The sequence below is a fragment of the Durio zibethinus genome, chromosome 20 (genome assembly GCF_047325235.1).
Source record: "Durio zibethinus cultivar Kanyao isolate XHJ-2024 chromosome 20, ASM4732523v1, whole genome shotgun sequence".
NCBI classification, from domain to species: Eukaryota; Viridiplantae; Streptophyta; class Magnoliopsida; order Malvales; family Malvaceae; genus Durio; species Durio zibethinus.
In genome coordinates, this window is record NC_143181.1 from 1,189,990 (window position 1) to 1,209,350 (window position 19,361).

The 19,361-nt window shown below is 35.3% G+C and overlaps 4 protein-coding genes across 5 annotated transcripts; 2 read left to right on the plus strand and 2 right to left on the minus strand.

The window, feature by feature from the left end:
* Positions 1-3,149: 3,149 nt before the first annotated feature.
* On the minus strand, positions 3,150-6,065 carry LOC111314784 (uncharacterized). The gene is made up of 3 exons (XM_022916397.2): positions 4,725-6,065; positions 4,496-4,596; positions 3,150-3,856 (listed from the first exon to the last, which is right to left on the minus strand). Exons 1-3 carry the CDS (start codon positions 5,201-5,203, stop codon positions 3,204-3,206), a joined length of 1,233 nt encoding a protein of 410 aa, XP_022772132.2. The 5' UTR covers positions 5,204-6,065; the 3' UTR covers positions 3,150-3,203.
* Positions 6,066-7,648: 1,583 nt separating this feature from the next.
* Positions 7,649-9,444, plus strand: LOC111314785 (L10-interacting MYB domain-containing protein-like). The gene is made up of 3 exons (XM_022916398.2): positions 7,649-7,825; positions 8,225-8,569; positions 8,648-9,444. The coding sequence occupies exons 2-3, from the start codon at positions 8,243-8,245 to the stop codon at positions 9,248-9,250; spliced, it is 930 nt and encodes a 309-aa protein (XP_022772133.2). The 5' UTR covers positions 7,649-7,825; positions 8,225-8,242; the 3' UTR covers positions 9,251-9,444.
* Positions 9,445-9,466: 22 nt separating this feature from the next.
* Positions 9,467-11,715, minus strand: LOC111314786 (protein disulfide-isomerase LQY1, chloroplastic-like). Of its 2 annotated transcripts, XR_016330832.1 has the most exons (6): positions 11,414-11,715; positions 11,233-11,316; positions 11,078-11,129; positions 10,681-10,837; positions 10,098-10,470; positions 9,467-9,998 (listed from the first exon to the last, which is right to left on the minus strand). XR_016330832.1 is itself a non-coding variant. In XM_022916399.2 (5 exons), the coding sequence occupies exons 1-5, from the start codon at positions 11,573-11,575 to the stop codon at positions 10,449-10,451; spliced, it is 477 nt and encodes a 158-aa protein (XP_022772134.1). In that variant the 5' UTR covers positions 11,576-11,715; the 3' UTR covers positions 9,467-10,448. The 2 variants fall into 2 exon arrangements, 1 of the variants encoding a protein (XP_022772134.1); XM_022916399.2 differs by having other exon boundaries at positions 9,467-10,470.
* A 3,862-nt stretch (positions 11,716-15,577) lies between these two features.
* On the plus strand, positions 15,578-18,694 carry LOC111315303 (putative HVA22-like protein g). Its single transcript, XM_022916928.2, has 7 exons — positions 15,578-15,897; positions 16,911-16,974; positions 17,072-17,170; positions 17,269-17,325; positions 17,406-17,469; positions 17,565-17,774; positions 18,115-18,694. Exons 2-7 carry the CDS (start codon positions 16,943-16,945, stop codon positions 18,520-18,522), a joined length of 870 nt encoding a protein of 289 aa, XP_022772663.2. The 5' UTR covers positions 15,578-15,897; positions 16,911-16,942; the 3' UTR covers positions 18,523-18,694.
* The last annotated feature ends 667 nt before the right edge of the window (positions 18,695-19,361 follow it).

Below are 19,361 nucleotides of genomic sequence, written 5' to 3' on the forward strand. Positions count from 1 at the left end.
AAGTAAAAAGAAGTTGGCAAAGACCATGTGCCCAAATCATTTGTATTGGGCTTCACTTGTCCTCGCTATATTTTGTTTATTCCAGTTTCCTGGATTGATTTGATTATCTTCAATTACAAACAGTAGTCCAGGAAAAATAACACCAGGCACTGATTAATCAACTTTTGATTTATAATGCTCTAATTGATAAGATGGCCACGTGTGTATTGCGATTGTCTACTATGAATGATATGAAGTAATTTAAGCCAATCCATGCTTGATGCACTTGGAAAGTTTAAAAGGCAAAGGATTACAAGTGCTGATGAATGATTATCAGTGACCCTCATTGTCCCATAAAAAAAAAAACAGCTTAAAAAGGATATTTAACCTATGAACAAATGAAAATTTGTGGGGCCTATATAGAAGGAATCAAACTCATACTTGAATAATACTGTCCCTGCCAAAGTATCGATGAAGTACTTGAAATCCATCATTAAAAGTTTAACCTTATTTCCATCTGATCTTTTCTCAATTCTGATCTCTACCCAAAGAGGTGGCCCCAGACATGCAAAAATTCTAGTATGTTTTCATGTTCTTTGGCGGCCTTATTTACAAGCTATGATCATTCATTGATTAGGCAAGTGTGTAAAGCTAAACAACTAAATCTGCTGATGAGATTTTCAGCCAATTTAAGGCAAAGAATTTGTGGTCATAACAAGCTAAATTCATAGTTTACTTCTCCATACATGGACCGATAACAACAATAAGTCCAAGAAAGAGGAGGGAAAGAAAACCCAATTTCGAAAGAGTGAACCATGATGGGATTGAGAATAGTTCAGATGACATCATTAAGAGTGGTGGAGGCTTAGGATAATGATTTGGTTAAGACAAACATGATTGTGTCTCGTACTTACATTCTTAAACCAAGAAGGGGAACAATCATGAGGTTTACCACATTGCTGTGTTAAAAGTTTTATTAACAATTGACAAGATGAAGACTAGTTTTTTCCCTTGTATGTTGGGCTTAATAATTATCTCGTTAATTGATCACATTGAACAAATTCTGCTATACCTTCCTATCCCTCCAACAAAGCAGAAAAAAAAAAGGACGAAGATTGAATACCACAAAAGAAAAAAAGGCTATTGGACCTCTAAGGAGCCTATCTACTTGGGTCCTGTTGCCTTTGAAGGACCTGAACTCAGGTTTTGGGGACTCAATTCTGGTCAAGATTGGTAGGCCCAGCCTGATAGAATGGATCTACTGTAATATTGATGAAATGGCGTCATTAACTAACGTGTTTCTAGTTTCAACTCTTTGGATTCCTCCTCAAACATCAGGATTTTTTTTTTTTTTGGCTAGTAACATCAGGATTCAGGATGTTGGGAAAAAGGCAAAAAAGCTTTTATCTTGTGTAAAGGAACAGCTTTATGTTAATGTTGCACAAATATGACAAGTGAAACAGGAATGAAATTTTAAAAGTTAAAATCATACCCCTTGATGATGGCTCATATATTATATACTGCCAGTACTCTAGCCTTTGCCCTATGTGTATCAGAAAAAAGTTACTTTCACTCAGCTCGCTCTGTAATATTAGAAGGCAGAAAAAGTAATCCAAGTAAACAAACTATGTTGTAGGGTAGGGAATGCATCAAATTCTCAGGAATGGGATTGGGAAGCTCGTGCAGCAAGATGCAGAAATTTAGTTAAAAGATGCCTAATCATTCGTCTAAATCAGAGCTGAAACTTCAACAACAATAAACTTCTAAAGCATACCAGATAAAGGAAGCACTCTGGTTAAATTTACAGCTTTAAATGAGCCTGACAATAAAAAGAAAGACTCGTATCCAGCAGCTTAATTTCCTCTTGTCTATGATAAAGGGATAATTTGAAGTACTTAAAAACAACAAACTTCTTCAGCCTGCTTTCCTTCTTTAGAATGTTGAATAATGATGATTTTTCCATAGCAGTATCTGAATTCAAAATATATAACTTTAAAACATACGTGTTACACCTGTTTATCAACATATAATGGAAAATTCAATCTAATAATTCCAAATCATAAGGTCGGTTATCTGTTTGAGTTTTATATCAGCTGCAAGCAATAACAAAACTAGAATAGATGCTGCAGGCGAGCAAAATCTACAGTTGAGCAAATGACCTGATCAATGATTGCTTTCACCAACAACTTTGATTAGGAGCCATGGCCAATCATCTACCTGTCAATGCTTACTAATCACTACTTAAAATTACCTCAAAGTGAAATCTTGCAAATCAGGTTGAAGTTAAATTTGATTTGACTGTAGGAAAGTTAATGACATGAGCATGGGGTCACCCAAATTAAAATATAGTTTTAATGAGCAAGATTTTCATTAATCTCACCAGAGACTAGATTAATTAATAGGTATGATGATTTTGGGAAGCCGACTCCTTGTTATAATTAAAGTCAAATTACAATATAAAATCCAAACACTTCAAACAAGAACAAGCAATGAATGTGCATATGCTCGAGCATGTGTCCGCAATTATAATCTGTACACTGTACTTTTGTTGTAAAATCCATCTTCCTGCAGGCTTCAACCAGGCCGTGTCCTTTTTCCAAATCATTGTTTAGTTGCAAGGTCAAAGTCTATCAAGATCCCACATTTTTTTTCTTTCACTTTGCAATTATTCCAAGATAATCTCACGTGTGTCTTAATAATGCTGCTCCAAGTCCCTTCAAAATCATCCATCCCCATTCAACGTAATTTCCACTTTCAAGTACAAAAACATTTCTCACCCAAAAAATGACCATACTTTGGACAATTTACACCGGAGTTTGATAGTTTTAATAACTTCAATTGATTAAATATGCTAAGGGAGTGGCCTAGAACTGTCTGACTTGGAATTTATTTCTGATACCAGTAATCAACCAAGAAAAGCACAGTTTTGTAGGTGAGTGAATTAAGACAGTGAAAGGTGCCCATTGAAGATGAAACCGTTGTTTTGTCTATTTATTACAGACGGTGTCTGTCTGCGTCATAAACGAGCAATCAATGATTTCAGTGTCTTTAAAACTGAGCTAAAGTTTGTTTTGATCAAAGTAACATAGGTTTTAGTACAATTCTATTAAAAATTTACACACAATCGGTGTGGGATACGAAGAGATTAACCGTCCGAATTGAGCCAAAGCTTACCAAGAAAATTAAATTTTTATGTAACTATCAAATTTTTAACTTCAAAGGAGTCAAGATTCAACCGCTTTGTAGATGACTACGAAACAAGGAAGGATAGCACTTGGATTAAAGACAAGCAACTCCTCGAGATTGGAGTAGACCCCGTCGTACGTGGCTAGAGAATCGTACGAGCCAGCCGATACGCTGCTATTATCCTCCTCCAACGGCGCATTATCCGTCACTCGCTTCACCCTTCCCGCGATCACGCGACAAACCAGCATGGCTCTACGCCCGTCCGTACATTTAATTGAATCATGGGCCCTACCGCTACTAGCCGTAGTGAGGACCCCTTTGAATTGTGCGGTCCCGGCTCCACCTTTGTTTTGGAACCCGTGTCTGACTACGGAGCAGACGCCGCAATCCGGGATCGAGCCGCACAAGCTGGACGAGCCACGCGCGCCGAGGTTGCACGATAAGGTTGTGCAGTGGAAACGGAGGAGCTCGTTGCCGTCAGCTGCGCACCTAGGGTTCTTTCTGGTGCTATTAAGAGCACGTGTCTTCACTGCGTCGCGGCAATCCTCGAAGCGTTGGATGGTGCGTTGGGTGTTGTGGACTTTCAATATCCGTTCGATCTTACAGATAGGATTGTCCTTCTTTAACCAGCTTGATTTGAAGATAATTTCCACAATGTTTCGGCCCGAATCTTCTGGGCCCAACTCCGAAACTACACCAGCAAAGAATAATCAAATCAAATTTTCAAAAAACTTTATTTTCTATTAATGGCAAATATTAATTTGACTTGTCGGTGGGCTGTGCAAATTTAGCGTCATAGGTGGGTACAACATTCGCCAATCTAAAGGTGCCACGTCATTTGTCAGAGTCAGCCTTTGCTTCCTATATTTATCAAAGGGACAGCTGTGATTTTTAACAACATCATTTATATGGATTGGGGGGTGTTTGCCAATGCAAGATTTACCGCGTTTTAATCACTGATTAGTCAAATTTGCAAAGTGAAAAAAGTGGTAAGAAATAATTGGTAAAACCATTTGACTGTAATAGTACTTTTTGTTTTCTTTTGCATAATAGAATTTGTAACTTTAGATTAATTTGAGTTTAGATATTAAGACAAAAGGAGCCCACAAGCGACAATTACCTTTCATATACATATAATCCAATCAATGGACATTAAAAGCTAAAAAACCATCCATGCAATAAAGTAAAATGAAACATTTTTCATGACTAAACTATATAATATATAGTAGTAATTTCCTTATTAAAAAAATTACTGTCCAATAATTCAAGAAAAATATAGTGTCTTAAGGACTAAAATTAGAAGATAATTAGTTTAAGAGTTAGTACTTACCTGCATGGCGAACAGCTTGATGAAGCTCCAAGCTTTCAATCTTTGGGAAGATCTCGCCGCACTGTGAGCAGGCACAGATAGTTGTTCTTGAGGATGGATACCTGATAATTTTCCTTTTATCAGCTTATTCATTATTTTATATTCTGTTAAAGAACGAAGCAAAATTTAATGGAAAAATAAGAAAATAAAATTAGGTTTCGAGTATATATATATATATGAATGTATATACCTGCTGGGGTCAACGATCATATGACACTCATAACACCCAGAAAGTTTCCTGAATTGCATAGCTCTTGATGAAGATGACGTCGTGTACGTTGTGCTAGTGTTGGATCTTGTTGACCCTGACGACGACCGAGTTGACGAGCCATTTGAGGCTTTGTGTCTCAGTAACCAAGTTTCTTGACCCAATGTGCTACCCTCAGGTGACTTATCAGCCCTGTGAACAACCCTTGTGTTGCCATGAACAACGTCCCTGAAGCTGCAGATAGAGTTGCAAGAGGAACCAAGCTTTGAGTGAGGGTTGCTATTCTTTGAAGGGTCCTGTACTTTCGACACTTCCATCTGTTTGCAAGTGAGCAAGTTCTTGATTTGGTCCCAAGAAGACGGTTGCGCCTTTTGCTTTTTCTGCTTTCTCCTGCTCTTGGTCAACGGTTGTTGTTTCATGGGCCCTGCCGCCGGCTCCGGTAAGAAAGTGTGTAAAGCCATAAAAAACAAAGCAAGCAGATAATATCAAAATATAACAGTAACAGATTTAGCTCTCTCTTTCATTAAAGAAAGGAGCTTTTGAAAAACTTGAAGACAGAGTTATTTTTTGTGAGCAAATGGAGAGGGATCCGAAATGGGTAATAAGGAGGTAAAGTGAGGATGGTGGGAGTGGGGTCGCATTTATGTTTCTTCACTTCTTGATTTAACTCTCTTCTCAGCTAATATAAATCCCTATGTGACAGTTGAACCGTTGATTGTGGACTGGGTCAATGGAAAAGTAGTTTCATCAAACGGCTCACCACTGTTTGAGTGTATTGGGCCTTGGCCGGAGTAATTGTCTTGGTACTTTCTGTTATTCATTGGGCATGCACTAATTTTTGCACCACCTAGTTTTATTCTTTATTCTTGTTTTCTCTTTTAAAGGATTGTATATGAAATTCACAGATTATGTAATTTTGAGTAGGGTATTTAATTTTATTTATTTCTCTAATGTCCAAGACGTGGAGTACCTTGACAATATTAAAACAAAAAGGAGAAAAGGAAGGAGGACAATTAGGTTAGTTAAGGCAACATAATCATGGAGAAACGGGGCCAGATTCCAAAAGTTTACAAAAGAAAAAAGAGCATGAGCCAAAGAGAACATCATATAAGACACGCAGAAAGAATAGGAACTCCCTGTGCCAACCGCAATTTCCGTCTTCCTAGCCATTGCGACGCACTAAAATCCAACAATCGCAGATGGGGTACGTAACTTAACGTCTTGAGTCATGACCCCCTAGTGACTTAGCTAGCCTCAAGTCCAGACATGCCTCACAACCTGGCTGTAGGGCTCACAATTTGACTGGCTCAAGTGAAGATTAGCCTGCAATACAGGTAATGCGGGGCTCAGCCGGATATTAGAATGTAAGGGCTTTTACACGATGAAGTTTAAGCTTTGACTAGTTGACCATCTATTTCACCTTCTAATTAAAAAGATGAAGCCTTGTGGTTGTATGAAATGAAACCACCCATTTCAGCCACAAAGAAAATGGTTTGAGCATCCAAACAAAGCTACACATATCAGCGGGAATCAAGATACTGTTCCAGTAGAGGAGACTAGCAGCGCATCTGTTTAACTGTAATGGGGAAAACAATGAAGCATCTTTTCCGAGAGTTGTTGGAACTCAGATACAGATTTGGCCAACCATTCGCTCCAAAAAGAAAAAAAAGCAGCAATAGAGACGAAAAGCTGTGTCCCCGTGTCTTGAGCCACTGTGGGAACCATATCACTTCTTATCTAATCCATTATAGAACCACTAATAAAGAAAACAGACACTAAACAAACTAACAAATCCCACATAAAAGTAATTAAGAAAAGAATGATTCCTTGCCACTACAACTGAAAAACTATTACATTATTTTACATTGCCAAAAAAAAAAAAAATTAACCAATCCAAATATTTCCTCCCAAGCTTCACTTAAAAAAAAAAAAAATTTGTGACCACAAAATAATTTACAATTATGGGAAGGGAACCAAATCTCAATTATTATATTGGGTAGCAATGAGAAGTTTCCATGTATGTTCTACACATGTTATTATATGTCTCGTACAAGTAATGGCGAAGGGGGTTTTTTCTGGCCGAGCAAAGGCTATAATGGTAGGGATTCTAGCACAAAAACCCATGTGCAACTCGGGGTTTACTTGGCTCATATTAGTTGGCCGACCATGTTCCCGTATAACCGCAATTGGACATGGATAAAACTAAAACAAAATCTAAAACTCTAAGTTACAAGGTTGGCTGTTGCCGTGATGTTTCATGGAGAAATAACTCAATACCGTTTACATAGACTAAAGCTGACCTAACAGATGATCACATATCATGTGCTTTTTCGAGTCCTTCCGAGCTTGATACCCCTTTGAAATAGTTCAACAGCTACGAAAGTTGGGCTGCAAAGAAACTGGGTAGGCTTCAATTGGTATTAGCCCAATCTAAAAAAACTGATAAAATGGGTCTGTTCTAAGCCCATTTGAACTTGTTTGGGTTATAATTTGGGCTCCTCCAAAGATGCAGATCCAACATCAACAAGCATCATGTTCTACAAAACCAAAATTTTTAGTAAACTGAAGTTCTTTCACAATTTGTTTTGTAAATTTTAATTCTTTATCCTATAATTCTTAAGACCGATATAATAAGAGCAAATAAAGGATCCAACGAACCGCAGAATTAAATTTAAAATTTAATTTAAATTTGACTGACTTGCTTCAATTTTATCCATCTTTAGCAGATTGATGATGATTTATAAAAAACAGTGCATTCAAGAATTTAATTCAAGTGGTTAATTCAGGATAAGTATCAAATTTAAGATGAAAATTTGATTAAATGCCCAATAGTGAAAAACAAAAGGCCCAAAATATGTCAAATAGAAATGGATTTAAAAGCCCAAGGAAAACCCAAAATACCTCACTTTCGTCCAATAGGGAATCAGAGAAAAAAAAATGCTGTATCGTCTCTCTTGCAATCTTTTCAGTGTCCTTCTCTCCTCTGTTTTAGGGTTTACGATGAACTGGTAACAATCTCTTTCATTCACATTTTCTTTAACAATCTGAATATCCACTGGGTTCCCTGAAGATCGTGGAGTCAGGTAAGAAATTGCAGTTTCATGGGCATTATTATTTTCTGTTTAATTTCAGCTCATATCTGTATGGATACTGATAAATCAAATTGAGGGGCTTCGGTTTGATGTAACTGAGCTTTATGCTGAAAACTGCGAGGCAGAACACATTTTTTTTGGGTGAATTGGTGTTTGATGAATGATTTTATCTGGGTTTACATGTAATTTGATTTTACAAATGATTATTCTAATCCAAGTTAATTACTATTTCTTAACGGCTAAGGCACCACCATTTTATTTGTCAATGTGAAGCAGTATGTTTTGAGATTGTTTCTGGCAAGCACCTTAAGCAATGAATTGAAATTTCATGGCTTTATCAATAAGGTAGTTTGTAATATTCATGCTGATTGAAGTTCTATTCAATTTCAGTGTGTATTGTAGTTGTAGATGGATACTGAGGCAGGTCAACCAAAACAGGAGCGCTCAAGAACGAGGTGGACGGCCTCCCTTGATAGGATATTTGCGGACTTAGTAGTGAAGCAAATTCAATTGGGAAACAGGCCCAACAATGTTTTTGACAAGAAAACATGGAATAACATCCGGGATGAATTCAACAAGCAAACAGATCTCAACTTCAATAACAATCAGTTGAGAAAGCACCTGGATGTTCTGCGAACACGCTTCTATAACATCAAATCAGCTTATGATCAAAATGACTTTGCTGGCATGGAGGACTCCTGTTGCATCGGGTTTGACCTCTGGGAAGACATTGGGGTAAATTTGCTTTTTCAATTTGCTGAATGTTTGTTTCTGCCACTTTTATTTTCTGTTCCTGAGAGATTGTGTTTACAGGCACAGCCTAGGCCTGAGCCAGTCAAAATCAAGGACTGTGCCATCTATGAGCAACTATGCACAATATTCACTGATTCATCTGCTGATGGAAAATATGCCCAATCAAGCCACTTTGAGGGATTGGACAAAGCTGTTGGAAATGATAACGGTTGCTTAACTTCATGTCCAGTGGGAGGATCCACCAATCCTGATAATCCATCAACCTCAATATTAGCCCAAAACAATTCATTGTCAGAAAAGTTGACTAAGAGTATTTCAGAGAAAAAAAGAAAACGACCATCCGAGACACAATCTTCTTTGGATCAAAGCAGAAAGATTGAAGAAATGTCGGAGGCTATGGCAGGAGCCATGTTAGATATGCTTGCTGCTTGGAGGTCGAGGAGGACAACTGCCTCAAAACGAAGCGATGACAAATTTAGCATAACTAATAGCATTAAAGCATTGGATGAGATAGAAGACATGGAAGAGTGGCTCTATTTTGCAGCTCTTGACCTATTTGAAGACCCCAACTTAAGAGAAACCTTTATCTCTCTAAAATATGGCAAGATTAGGTTGACATGGTTGCAAGGGAAGTGTGGGAAACCTGCAACGACCTCTGTCTAAGTTAGAGGCCAAATCATTGGCTTTTTTGGAAGTGTAAAGATCTTTACTGCGATCATTTTATTTTAGGGGTCTATTTTTTCTTCATACGTTGGCTACATAGTATTTGATAGATGAGATGTTCTAGTTATGGGGTTACCAATGTGCAAAGGCTCTTGTATTTATGTAATTTTGCAAATAGTGGAATCGTGCTTTTACATTGGCTGGGGCTAACTGAATGCGTTTAGTTCTTGGATTTTCAAAGGAGACTGCTCTCTCTCTAGCTTGCTGACTCTAGACACAAACTAGCCGTTAGTACATTCATGTTGTTACTGGTGTCGTTTGAATATTCTGGTGGCCCCCTGTTCCAAGAAAGGGAGAGAAGCGGCCGTCAACTCTAATTGGTTGTGAGTTCACCAAAAGGCATGCATTTATCAATAAGCTTATCAGAGTCAAGAAGCAGCTGAACGATGGATTCTCTTCTTTCCATGAAATCTACTAAATAGAAAGGAAACGTCATTTGGATAAAATAGAAGAAAAAGCTTCCGCGAGTTTAGATGTCTTAAGTGATAAAAAAGTAGTAAAACAATTACTACAAACATAGCCTAAGCCAGGGCTGCTGCTGCTTCCGCCTGTATCTCAATTGCTTCGACCTTATTAAGATCACTAACCAAACATAATTCTAAGATTGTTAACACCCCCACCTAACAAGGGAGAAACTTCATTGTTGTTGTCCAGCAGCCCCAAGTGGCATGAACTGTACATTTTTATGCTGTAGCATAAACAGAATAGGCAAGGTCAATTGAATATTGATTAGCAACAACTAAGGGGCCAAGGAGAGGGGAAAACAAGTGTGAAACTGAAAACCCACAGTGAGATGATGTCCAATCAACACGTCATACTAGCACGAATGATGCTTGTTTCCAATAGTCATCAAGCACCACGAACAACATTGGTTGAGACACTGATCGTAATTCTTTGATTGACAATCTCCTCACTGAGAAAACAATTATACCTGCTCCAAAACTAGCTAGTTGTTCTACTAATAAAGTACATCAGAAAGTATAAAATGTGATAGCAAATAGAAGGAGAAAAAATTTACGGTAAATAGAAAAATGATTTTACAGATCTTTTTGTAAATTTTTTTGGCAAATCTATCCAGTTTATGTTAATCACCATGCGAGTATAGTCCAAAATCGTTGCCCTTGCTTCTTGTAGGATTTCAGTCGTCATCTTTGAATTCCCTGTTGAAAACGGAACACAGAATCCTTCAAACAATTGTACTCTGGCTTTTAATTTCCTTGATATGGGCATTTTAACAATGTCATAAAAACACTTCTGAAGCAAAACTAGAAGCTGTTTTGGCTATGCCTGAGCACCCATTTTCGTTCATATTGACAGATAATGAATATGATCCCCATTACCCAATTACTAATAAGGCTGAGTATATATACCTGCGATCAAGATAACGAGGTTGAATCCCACTACCTTGGCAAGTAGTGCATGTTAAAGAACCAACTCCTTCGCAGTTAATGCATTTTGAGACTTCTTTCTCTTCCCCGCCAAGCTCTACACTTATGGTGCCACTTCCCATGCAAAATCTACACCTCTCTGCACCATCATAAAAATTTTTAATTACCCAATTAACACAACATTCCCTTTTAACCATAACTGGAAATTTGAATTAGAATATGTAACAAATCATTGACAAGTTTGCATTAATCAAGAAATCTTTAAATTATCAAACGAGATGAGACACCAAAAACTATAATTATTGGCAATACTCCAAACTTTGAAATTTCTCTTGATTTTTATTACTTAAATTGTTACAGTAGAGAATGAATTACGTACGGGCACCGGTGCCATTGCAAGGGAAGCATGGTTGGGTATTTTCTCGCTTTGCCTGCAAAACAAATTGACCCCATTTTCTGTTTTCAAACTTCAATCCGAGAAAAGCTACTACATTATCAAAATATGGATTCATATTAAAGAAAAAAAGAATTTACAGCGTTATCGATTTGAGTCTCGTAGAAAACTGGAATGCCAATCCCGATGGCAACACTGGCAATCCCAACCGACACTGCTACTATCTGAAAAAAGCTTTCTCCATGTTACTTTATTGATAGAAAGTTATTAAAAAATTAAGCACATATATCATTGGGAACTAGTTAAGTATAGAGGAAGAACTGTGTTCTGATCAAGATCAACTGCTCTGATGCATGGATAAGACGCTGGCGACTGTTGATTTCTCCCACATTTGAAGGACAAAGATTGAGTGGAAGTGGAGAGCTTGAGTGGACAGCAAAGAAATGGAGAGTGAAGACGAGGGAGTGATGGAGCTATTGACATTATGCACTTTGGGAATGAGGATTCAAAGGAAATTAAAGCAAGAGTCAAATTCGAGCGCCAAGAATCGAACCTGGCAATGGCAATGGCAATGGTAGTGTTAATTGTGGGGTTGGCATTAAGCCATCAATATCAACCATCAGACAGGGACAGTTGTAGGATTTGCATATCCACGTGCCGTTTTCTGCTTCCTTTCGAGTTTCGACTTCAAATTTTTGAGGCCATGGTTCGAGCCCGGTTAGATTATTTTGGGTTTTGACAACCCAGAGTTAGTCCAACCCTCACCCACTTCCGGAGTCTAAATTTCTGAGCCGATGAGAGATTCATTGGCCCAATATATTAGACCCATCTGGCTTTGGAATGAAATGTGATTCATTGTATGTCAAGTATAATCCTCCTCTCATCTGAGACTCCTCGAATGTGCTTCGGTTATGGAATCCTATATATATATATAAAATAAAAAAATTATTAAATAATATTAATTATCATTTCAAATTAATTAAAATTAATAAAATTTTAAAAAATAAAGATAAAAAATATTTTATTCTTTTCATACTTTATTCGTTGACGTCCCGACTTTAAAACAACAATGGCCATGGTGTTCAGTTGCACCAATGCCAATATCTAATGGAGAGTAAAGGAAAGAGAGAGAAGTGCGTGGGTTTGAGTTTGAGAGCGACATCCCACCAAAAAGACATAATTAGGCCAAGCTGTTGAATGAAGTCTATTCTGGCCCATTGTTCCATGATGCCATGGACCGGTTCTTGCTACCAGTATGCCACAAACTCATCGCAGCCTCTTTTTTTTTTTTTTTTTTTTTCATTTCGTCTTGTTTTGGTTTTGGCCACGCACTGTTTCACTGCAGCAATTGGAAAATCCTTCCCCACCACATGCCTCCCCTTTTCCCATCATCTCTCTTTGGCCACCTTCTTTTTTCGTTGCTTCTAATTTACACAAAACACACCAGGGAGGAATGGATATATTCATGTCCTTTACGTGAGACAGGTCCAAAGCATTAATTCATATCATCATTTTTGTTTTGAGACTAGTCTAAAATATTCCATACTTCATTCAGTTATAACGATCGCCAATATATATTCTCATGTAACAAGAAATAAATACATAAAGGTACGAAAAATACTTATTTGATATTTTTTAAGAAAAATTTGTGAAAATTTCAACAAAAAATAATAAAATAAAATCAAAAATTAAAATTAAAAAATTAAAAAATCTCGTTACATGAATTAAATATACAAATTTTGAAAAAATTTTAATAAATTTGATATATATTTTTAGATAGATATTTTTAATAAAAATATTGACAGAATTTTTACTGTTAAATAAGTATCGATCAAATTTGAATTTTAAATAATATTTTTAATATATTTTTTAAAATATTATTGATTTTCATATTAAACTCTATCAATTTATCAGTTTAATTTTTTTATTAAAATTTTTATTAAATTATTTTTTAAAAAATAATTTCATAAATTTTACCTAAAAATTTTCATATATATTTTCTCCTAAAACAATCATGCATCTAATCATGTCATTTTTGTATATTGCAATCTGATCTCTTCCTCAAATAATTTTAAAAACACATATTCACATTAATTTGATATATTCAAAATTTTATTCTCTGAGTATTTGTCATAAAAATCAAATCTTACCAATCTAACAAAATAATAATAATCTCTCTTGATAGTGTTTCTAACCAAATCATACTATAACGTAAAAAAATAACATATTTAACTACAACAATTATGACAAATAATTAAGACCCAAAACGTGTATATAATATAAATACTACTACATTTTACATTTCACGCTAATGGGTTTTGACTATAACAAAGAAGGTGGGCATTAACGTTGTAGATATGGTTAACGCAATGCCTTGAAAATATATAGGTCATTATTAATAGTCTTAAAACACATAATTATTTGTGCCGTATTACTTTCTAATACCGGCCATAACTAGAATGGACCCCGACGGGAAGCTTCAAAAATTTTTTGGACTCAAAAAGCAATTGAGGTTGCTTGGCAGCCCTTCGTAATCTTGTTAGAGGTATTTTAATATCCAAAAAATAAAATGAATCCTTCACCCTAAAATACAAATAACTTATTATATAAGACTAATTTGATCAATTTAATCGAATTGATGTTAGGTAAATATAAATGTTTTAGTTTCATATCAATTTATGTGTCTCAATTAATTATATGTTGACATATAAAAATATTGATTTGTCATCTTTCCATTGATTTATTGATTATCAGCTCAATTTAAATTTATGATTTTAATCTTAACTTCGTTACTTGGGAGCTTAGTCTATCTAGACATAATTTTTTCATGTACAAATATAAATATCTCATTCAAGTACTTTTAAACCAATTAAAATTATAATTTCCAAATATACTTTCTTTTTTTCCTTTTTTTTTCACTTTCTAGTGGAGTATTGACTTGAACATTCAAATACAAATATCAAAAAAACTTTTAACCCTTATCATTGATCGATCTCCCTCCCTTGATAGTTCGATGTCAACACAGTTGTTAGTCAAAGGTCATTCTCACATTGGATTAACAGTTATCCCTTCAAATTCACAAGATGGTGTAGTGAAACGTAAATTGTTAATTGACATTAACATAAAATATTGGTAAGATCTAAAATTAACCAGTGTCATAAACATAGTATAATTGTACGATAAAACACATAATTATTGATCATTCGTAGTGTTTTAACAAGTTGCATGGACCTAGGAAAAAAATATTATAGTAAATGAATGATTAAGTAGGCGCAATCTTTTAGAATCGGATATAAAAATAGCAAGATTCTTTCTAGGAGGCCATGCATTGTCCATGTGAAGTAACGACATACCACTCTCAAAGCGATAATGAAGAAAAAAAAAAAAAGGTTACGACAGTGGGACAACAATAAAAAAGAGAATAAAATTTTTTAAAAATTGTAAATAAATTAAATATGAATGAATTTTGATATATTTATAATTTATTTATTTAATTAATAAATTTTAAAAAACTAATTATGATTATTTGTTAAATTTAATAAATAAATATAAATAAATAAAAATAAATTTTGTTAATTAATTGTTTGTCGAGTATTCAGTTTGTCTTATACACTCTGATTATGAACAAATTTTATTACATTCATAATTTATATATTTAATTAATAAATTTTTAAATATTATTTGTGATTATTTTTTAAAATTAATAAATAAATAAAATTCGAATACATACGTTCTTACCTTATAAGCAACAAGATTTGGCAAACCTTGCCTACAAATAATAATTTTAATTATAAAACATACTCTAAAATATTATTTCTATTTATTAAATTTAATAAATAAATATAAATAAACAAAATTTGAATATTCTTAAAAATTATTCGTTGAATTTTTTGTTCTTATATATTTTTAGTTAATTAACTATGACATATTTTGCTTACTAATCATAATTTCAATTACTTATCAACAAGCATTTAACATAATGATATTGGATTCGATTTGAAACTAAAATTTTTTGTTTAAATTTAATTAAAAAATAAAATGTAAAATAATTTTAATTAATATTGATTAAAAATTTTCATAAAAATTAGTAGTAATAAATCTTTGCTCGTTATCCATAACGATCACCTACTTTACCCATTAATTTAGCTACCGATTCTTCCTCTTTTCACTTTTTCCTAATTCATCCTTACCCTCTTCACAATATTAGCCTTCCTTCGAAGGGTATAATAGAACATTTACTTGGAATAGTTGACTACGTTTAAAACGTTAGAGAGAGAAGCGATACTCTATAAACCAGCAAATCCTACATCTCGGACCCTTTTTAAACCCAGCAGGAGGTGAGCCGTCCATGTTGAATCAAAGGGTCATTATCAACAAAAACTGAAACATCCCAGTGTGCTTAACTACAGAAAGATATTTTCTTGTTAAATTTACCCAAATTAAAAAACCGGGTTAAAACCTAAAATAAATCCGGACGTAAGGGAATTTGAATAAGGAACGACGCAAAAGACTGTAATGCGATCACTCTCTCTCTCTCTTTTAATTTTTTTTTTTTTAATTTTTCTCTCAAAAGTCTTCTGCTCTCTCTGGCGCACTCACCGCTACCGCCGACTTTGTAACGGTTAGCCGTCGTGTTTTGGCGGCGCCGATTTTACCCGCTCGCCGGCGATCTTCTCCAAAACTCGTCTGTTATTTTGAAATCCTCTACTCTCTCTCGCTTCCGTGCTTTGGATTAACTCTCATTTCCGGTTTTAATAGTGCTTTGCTTTTGTTTGCTTCGTCTTATTGAAAATACTCTTTGTAAGGTACCTATGGCTCTTCCAATCTCTACTATTTTTGGCGATTGATTCCGCAACCACTGGAGTCAAAACTTCATCTGGCATTACATTGTTGATAACGATATTTTTTTGGAATTTTTAAATCGTTTTTATTCTCATTTTCTAGGTTTCCTGTATATGATTTTCGTCATTTTGTTATTTATTTATTTATTGAACTCGATAATGTGTGTGTTTCTCTCGGATGATAACTTCGTTTTCACTGCTTCTCGGTGCGATTTATTGGATAATTTTTCAAAATGTACGGTTCCATACAGTACCGTAGATTTTTGGTAGCTAATTAGTGTTTAATACTTAGTATGTTGTTTGATATAACTTGCGTAGTAAGGTAAGTTTGGGAGTTGATTAGATGAATCATTGTGGTTTTTGAACTTATAAGATTACGTTACTCTTACTCCCCTGTTTGGTTGCTCAGAAAACTGAGGATAAATGGATATTCCTAGCAGGTTTTATGTTGTTTTCATTTTCATATCTGAAAATTCTTGCTCAACTAAAGAGTATTTCCATAAGCGGTTAAAAGGATCTCGATCCTTAAGTCCCCAAAGGGAGGGTTAGAATTTTAGACCCTTTTAGTATCTTTTTTCCGCTTTGAATTATGGGGCCAAGAAATTTTTTAAGTTTTAATTCGATTAGGCCTTGTATCACTAGGATTTATGAATATTTGGGTTGAGAGAACTGAAATAATTTCTCTTCTTTTGTAGTTTATTAAGGAAAGAGTTAAAGAGAGAAGAGGAGAAACTTGGGTAACAATTTCTCTCTAGGTTTTCTTTTGAAAAGATTTGGAGATGGGATTAAATAATCTCTTCAGGAATATTGTTAAGGATAAAGAGGCTGATATTCTGCTTTAATTAATTTATGTGTTATTTTATGTTATGTAGGCATATGGTTAGAGAGTGTTGTATGCTGCTTGGTTAAATGAGTATAGACTGTTCTTATTTTCTGGGATTTATAATATTGATTTTGTTACTGAATTTTAACTTCAGGAAGTAGTTTCTTTCATCAAGAAGTAAACAAAATGATTGGATCCTTTCTTACCCGAGGACTGGTGTATGTTTTACATTATGACTGATTCTATTTTTCTCATTTGAGTTTTATGTATTCTTTTACATTAAATTAATCTTTTTGCTTTTAAATATTTTGGCAGGATGGCTTTTGGCTATGCTTATCCAGCATATGAATGTTATAAAACTGTTGAAATGAATAAGCCTGAGATTGAGCAACTGCGGTTTTGGTGCCAGTATTGGTAGGTCTTGAACTGCTAGTTTTTTCCGTTTAAGATTGTGGAAATATTATTAATTTTGTAACTTTTCTTTTTTCCTCCCTTTTCCTGTATGGTTGCAGGATATTGGTGGCTGTTTTGACGGTTTGTGAGAGAATTGTTGATGCTTTTATATCGTGGTAGGGAATCATAAAACAGAAAGGTCGTTTTCATGTCTGTTTTTTGTTTTCTCACTGTGCCCTCCTTTGGCTTTTTGAAGGGTTCCAATGTACAGTGAAGCTAAGTTGGCATTCTTTATATATTTGTGGTACCCTAAAACAAGGGTAGGTGTATTCCTTTTAAAGACTTAACATCATTTACTTGTCCATCTACATGTTGATGTTTGTTTTAATTGCCCCTCTGTTTTCACTTATTTCAGGGAACTTCTTATGTGTATGACTCTTTCTTTAGACCATATGTTGCCAAGCATGAAAATGAAATTGACCGTAACTTGTTGGAACTAAGGACTAGAGCTGGAGATATGGCAGTTCTTTACTGGCAAAAAGCTGCAAGCTATGGTCAGACAAGAATTTTTGAGATCCTGCAGTATGTTGCTTCACAGTCAACCCCAAGACCTCACCATGCTCAGGTAGTTATCAAATTAAAGACAATTATAGTTTGTGCTGCCATTACCAACTCAATGTACATTGTAGACAACTGACTTAGTTCGGTGAAACTGCGTTGACTGGAATTTTCTGATCAATATGTGAAACATGAAACAGGTTGTTTTAGATAGTGGCGTCTTACTATCATGCATTAAACTGTCTGTCAAGATGTAATGTTTGAATATTGATCGAAATGTCTATAATAATTGAAAAGTAATTAATCTTTGCTAAATTTCATTTTTTGTACTGGTTTATCTTTGGCTATACATGATTCAATCATCTTGAAGTTTATTTCTCTTTTCTCCATAACTTCTGAATTCACAGGCACAAGGTGCTACGGCTCGCCAACCATCTGATGTGCAAAACCTGCAATCATCTAGTAAAGCACAAGCAGCACAACCAGAGGCTGAAGAACCGCCATCACCGACATCTAGCACATCTTCCAGTCAACACCAAAAGGAAGTAGCTGAAGAGGTGGGACCTTCGAAGGCGCCTTCACAAGCGGCTAAACCAGCCAACCCTTCAGCACCCTCAAATAGCCAAAAAGCAGATACTGCATCTGAAAGTACCTGTCAGCCTGCAGAAACTGAAGCGGAAGCAATGGAAACTGAACAGGTGCCACCTTCTCCTGGGAATGAAAGCACAAACCCTCCCCCAAAAGACACTCTTATGGAAGAAAGCATTCGACTCACACGTGGCAGATTGAGGAAAGCCCGTTCCGCAGCCTATTAAAAATAATGGTATTAGTTCTTTTTCTTTTTAGTTTACAGACCTAGCACCTAAATCAGCAGGTGTATAATGGTATTGAATCATTGTTGTCGACGTTGATGTATATTTCGTGTCTTCTGCTTTCTATTTCATTTGTTGCTTATTTTTTACAAATAAACTGAATCTTTGGGGCCAATTGATTCAACCCTCAAGTTGCTTGGATGATAACGTCTCTCCATCTCCATGTTGGGGAGATTTTACATGCACCGTTAACATGATGCTTTTTGGTACCCACTTGTCGAATTGTTTGGGAGTTAGTGAAAGAGTGAACTAACAAAAAGGATTAGGGATGGAAGAATCCTTGGCAAGAAACTTTGCTGTGCAGCAGATGCATTGTTCTCCTTTGGGTCAGAAGCTTTAATTAAAAAGAATTTAAGTTACCCAAATCTGATCAAAATGGACTTTATGGGAAATTGTCGCAGATTAATTCCAACAAAATTAAAGTTAGGTTACAAAAAACTGTAACTAATCTTCACCGTAAGACAGTCAGGTGAAAGCACGTGACTTTGTACATGCATAAAAAAAATTGCTCAACTTCCAACTGTTCAGTTACAATTTTCTTTCTCTATGCTTTTGTTCCCTTTCTGTTATTCGTTTCCTCATTTCCGTCCTTTTTGGGCTTGAAGGAAACTGTATAAACGGAGGGGTTATGTCCAAAGTTGATGCAGCCTTCTTAGCCCAAAGATGACCCATGAAATGAAAAGCGGCCATTCTCAGCCCAAAGTTTTGCCTGTTTGTCCCCGATACTTTCCAATGTGAAAGCAGTTTCGGCCTTAGATTAGATGTCGAAGAAGCGAGACTGT

Coding starts and splice junctions, on each gene's coding strand:
- LOC111314784 (XM_022916397.2), bottom strand. CDS start 5,203: ATGGCTTTACACACTTTCTTACCGGAGCCGGCGGCAGGGCCCATGAAA. Junction 4,597..4,724: donor ATGATCGTTGACCCCAGCAG/GTATATACATTC, acceptor GAAAATTATCAG/GTATCCATCCTCAAGAACAA. Junction 3,857..4,495: donor TCAAGCTGTTCGCCATGCAG/GTAAGTACTAAC, acceptor TTGCTGGTGTAG/TTTCGGAGTTGGGCCCAGAA.
- LOC111314785 (XM_022916398.2), top strand. CDS start 8,243: ATGGATACTGAGGCAGGTCAACCAAAACAGGAGCGCTCAAGAACGAGG. Junction 8,570..8,647: donor ACCTCTGGGAAGACATTGGG/GTAAATTTGCTT, acceptor TTGTGTTTACAG/GCACAGCCTAGGCCTGAGCC.
- LOC111314786 (XM_022916399.2), bottom strand. CDS start 11,575: ATGTCAATAGCTCCATCACTCCCTCGTCTTCACTCTCCATTTCTTTGC. Junction 11,130..11,232: donor AGACTCAAATCGATAACGCT/GTAAATTCTTTT, acceptor TTTGTTTTGCAG/GCAAAGCGAGAAAATACCCA. Junction 10,838..11,077: donor TTGCAATGGCACCGGTGCCC/GTACGTAATTCA, acceptor ATGATGGTGCAG/AGAGGTGTAGATTTTGCATG.
- LOC111315303 (XM_022916928.2), top strand. CDS start 16,943: ATGATTGGATCCTTTCTTACCCGAGGACTGGT. Junction 17,326..17,405: donor GTTGATGCTTTTATATCGTG/GTAGGGAATCAT, acceptor GGCTTTTTGAAG/GGTTCCAATGTACAGTGAAG. Junction 17,470..17,564: donor TGTGGTACCCTAAAACAAGG/GTAGGTGTATTC, acceptor CACTTATTTCAG/GGAACTTCTTATGTGTATGA.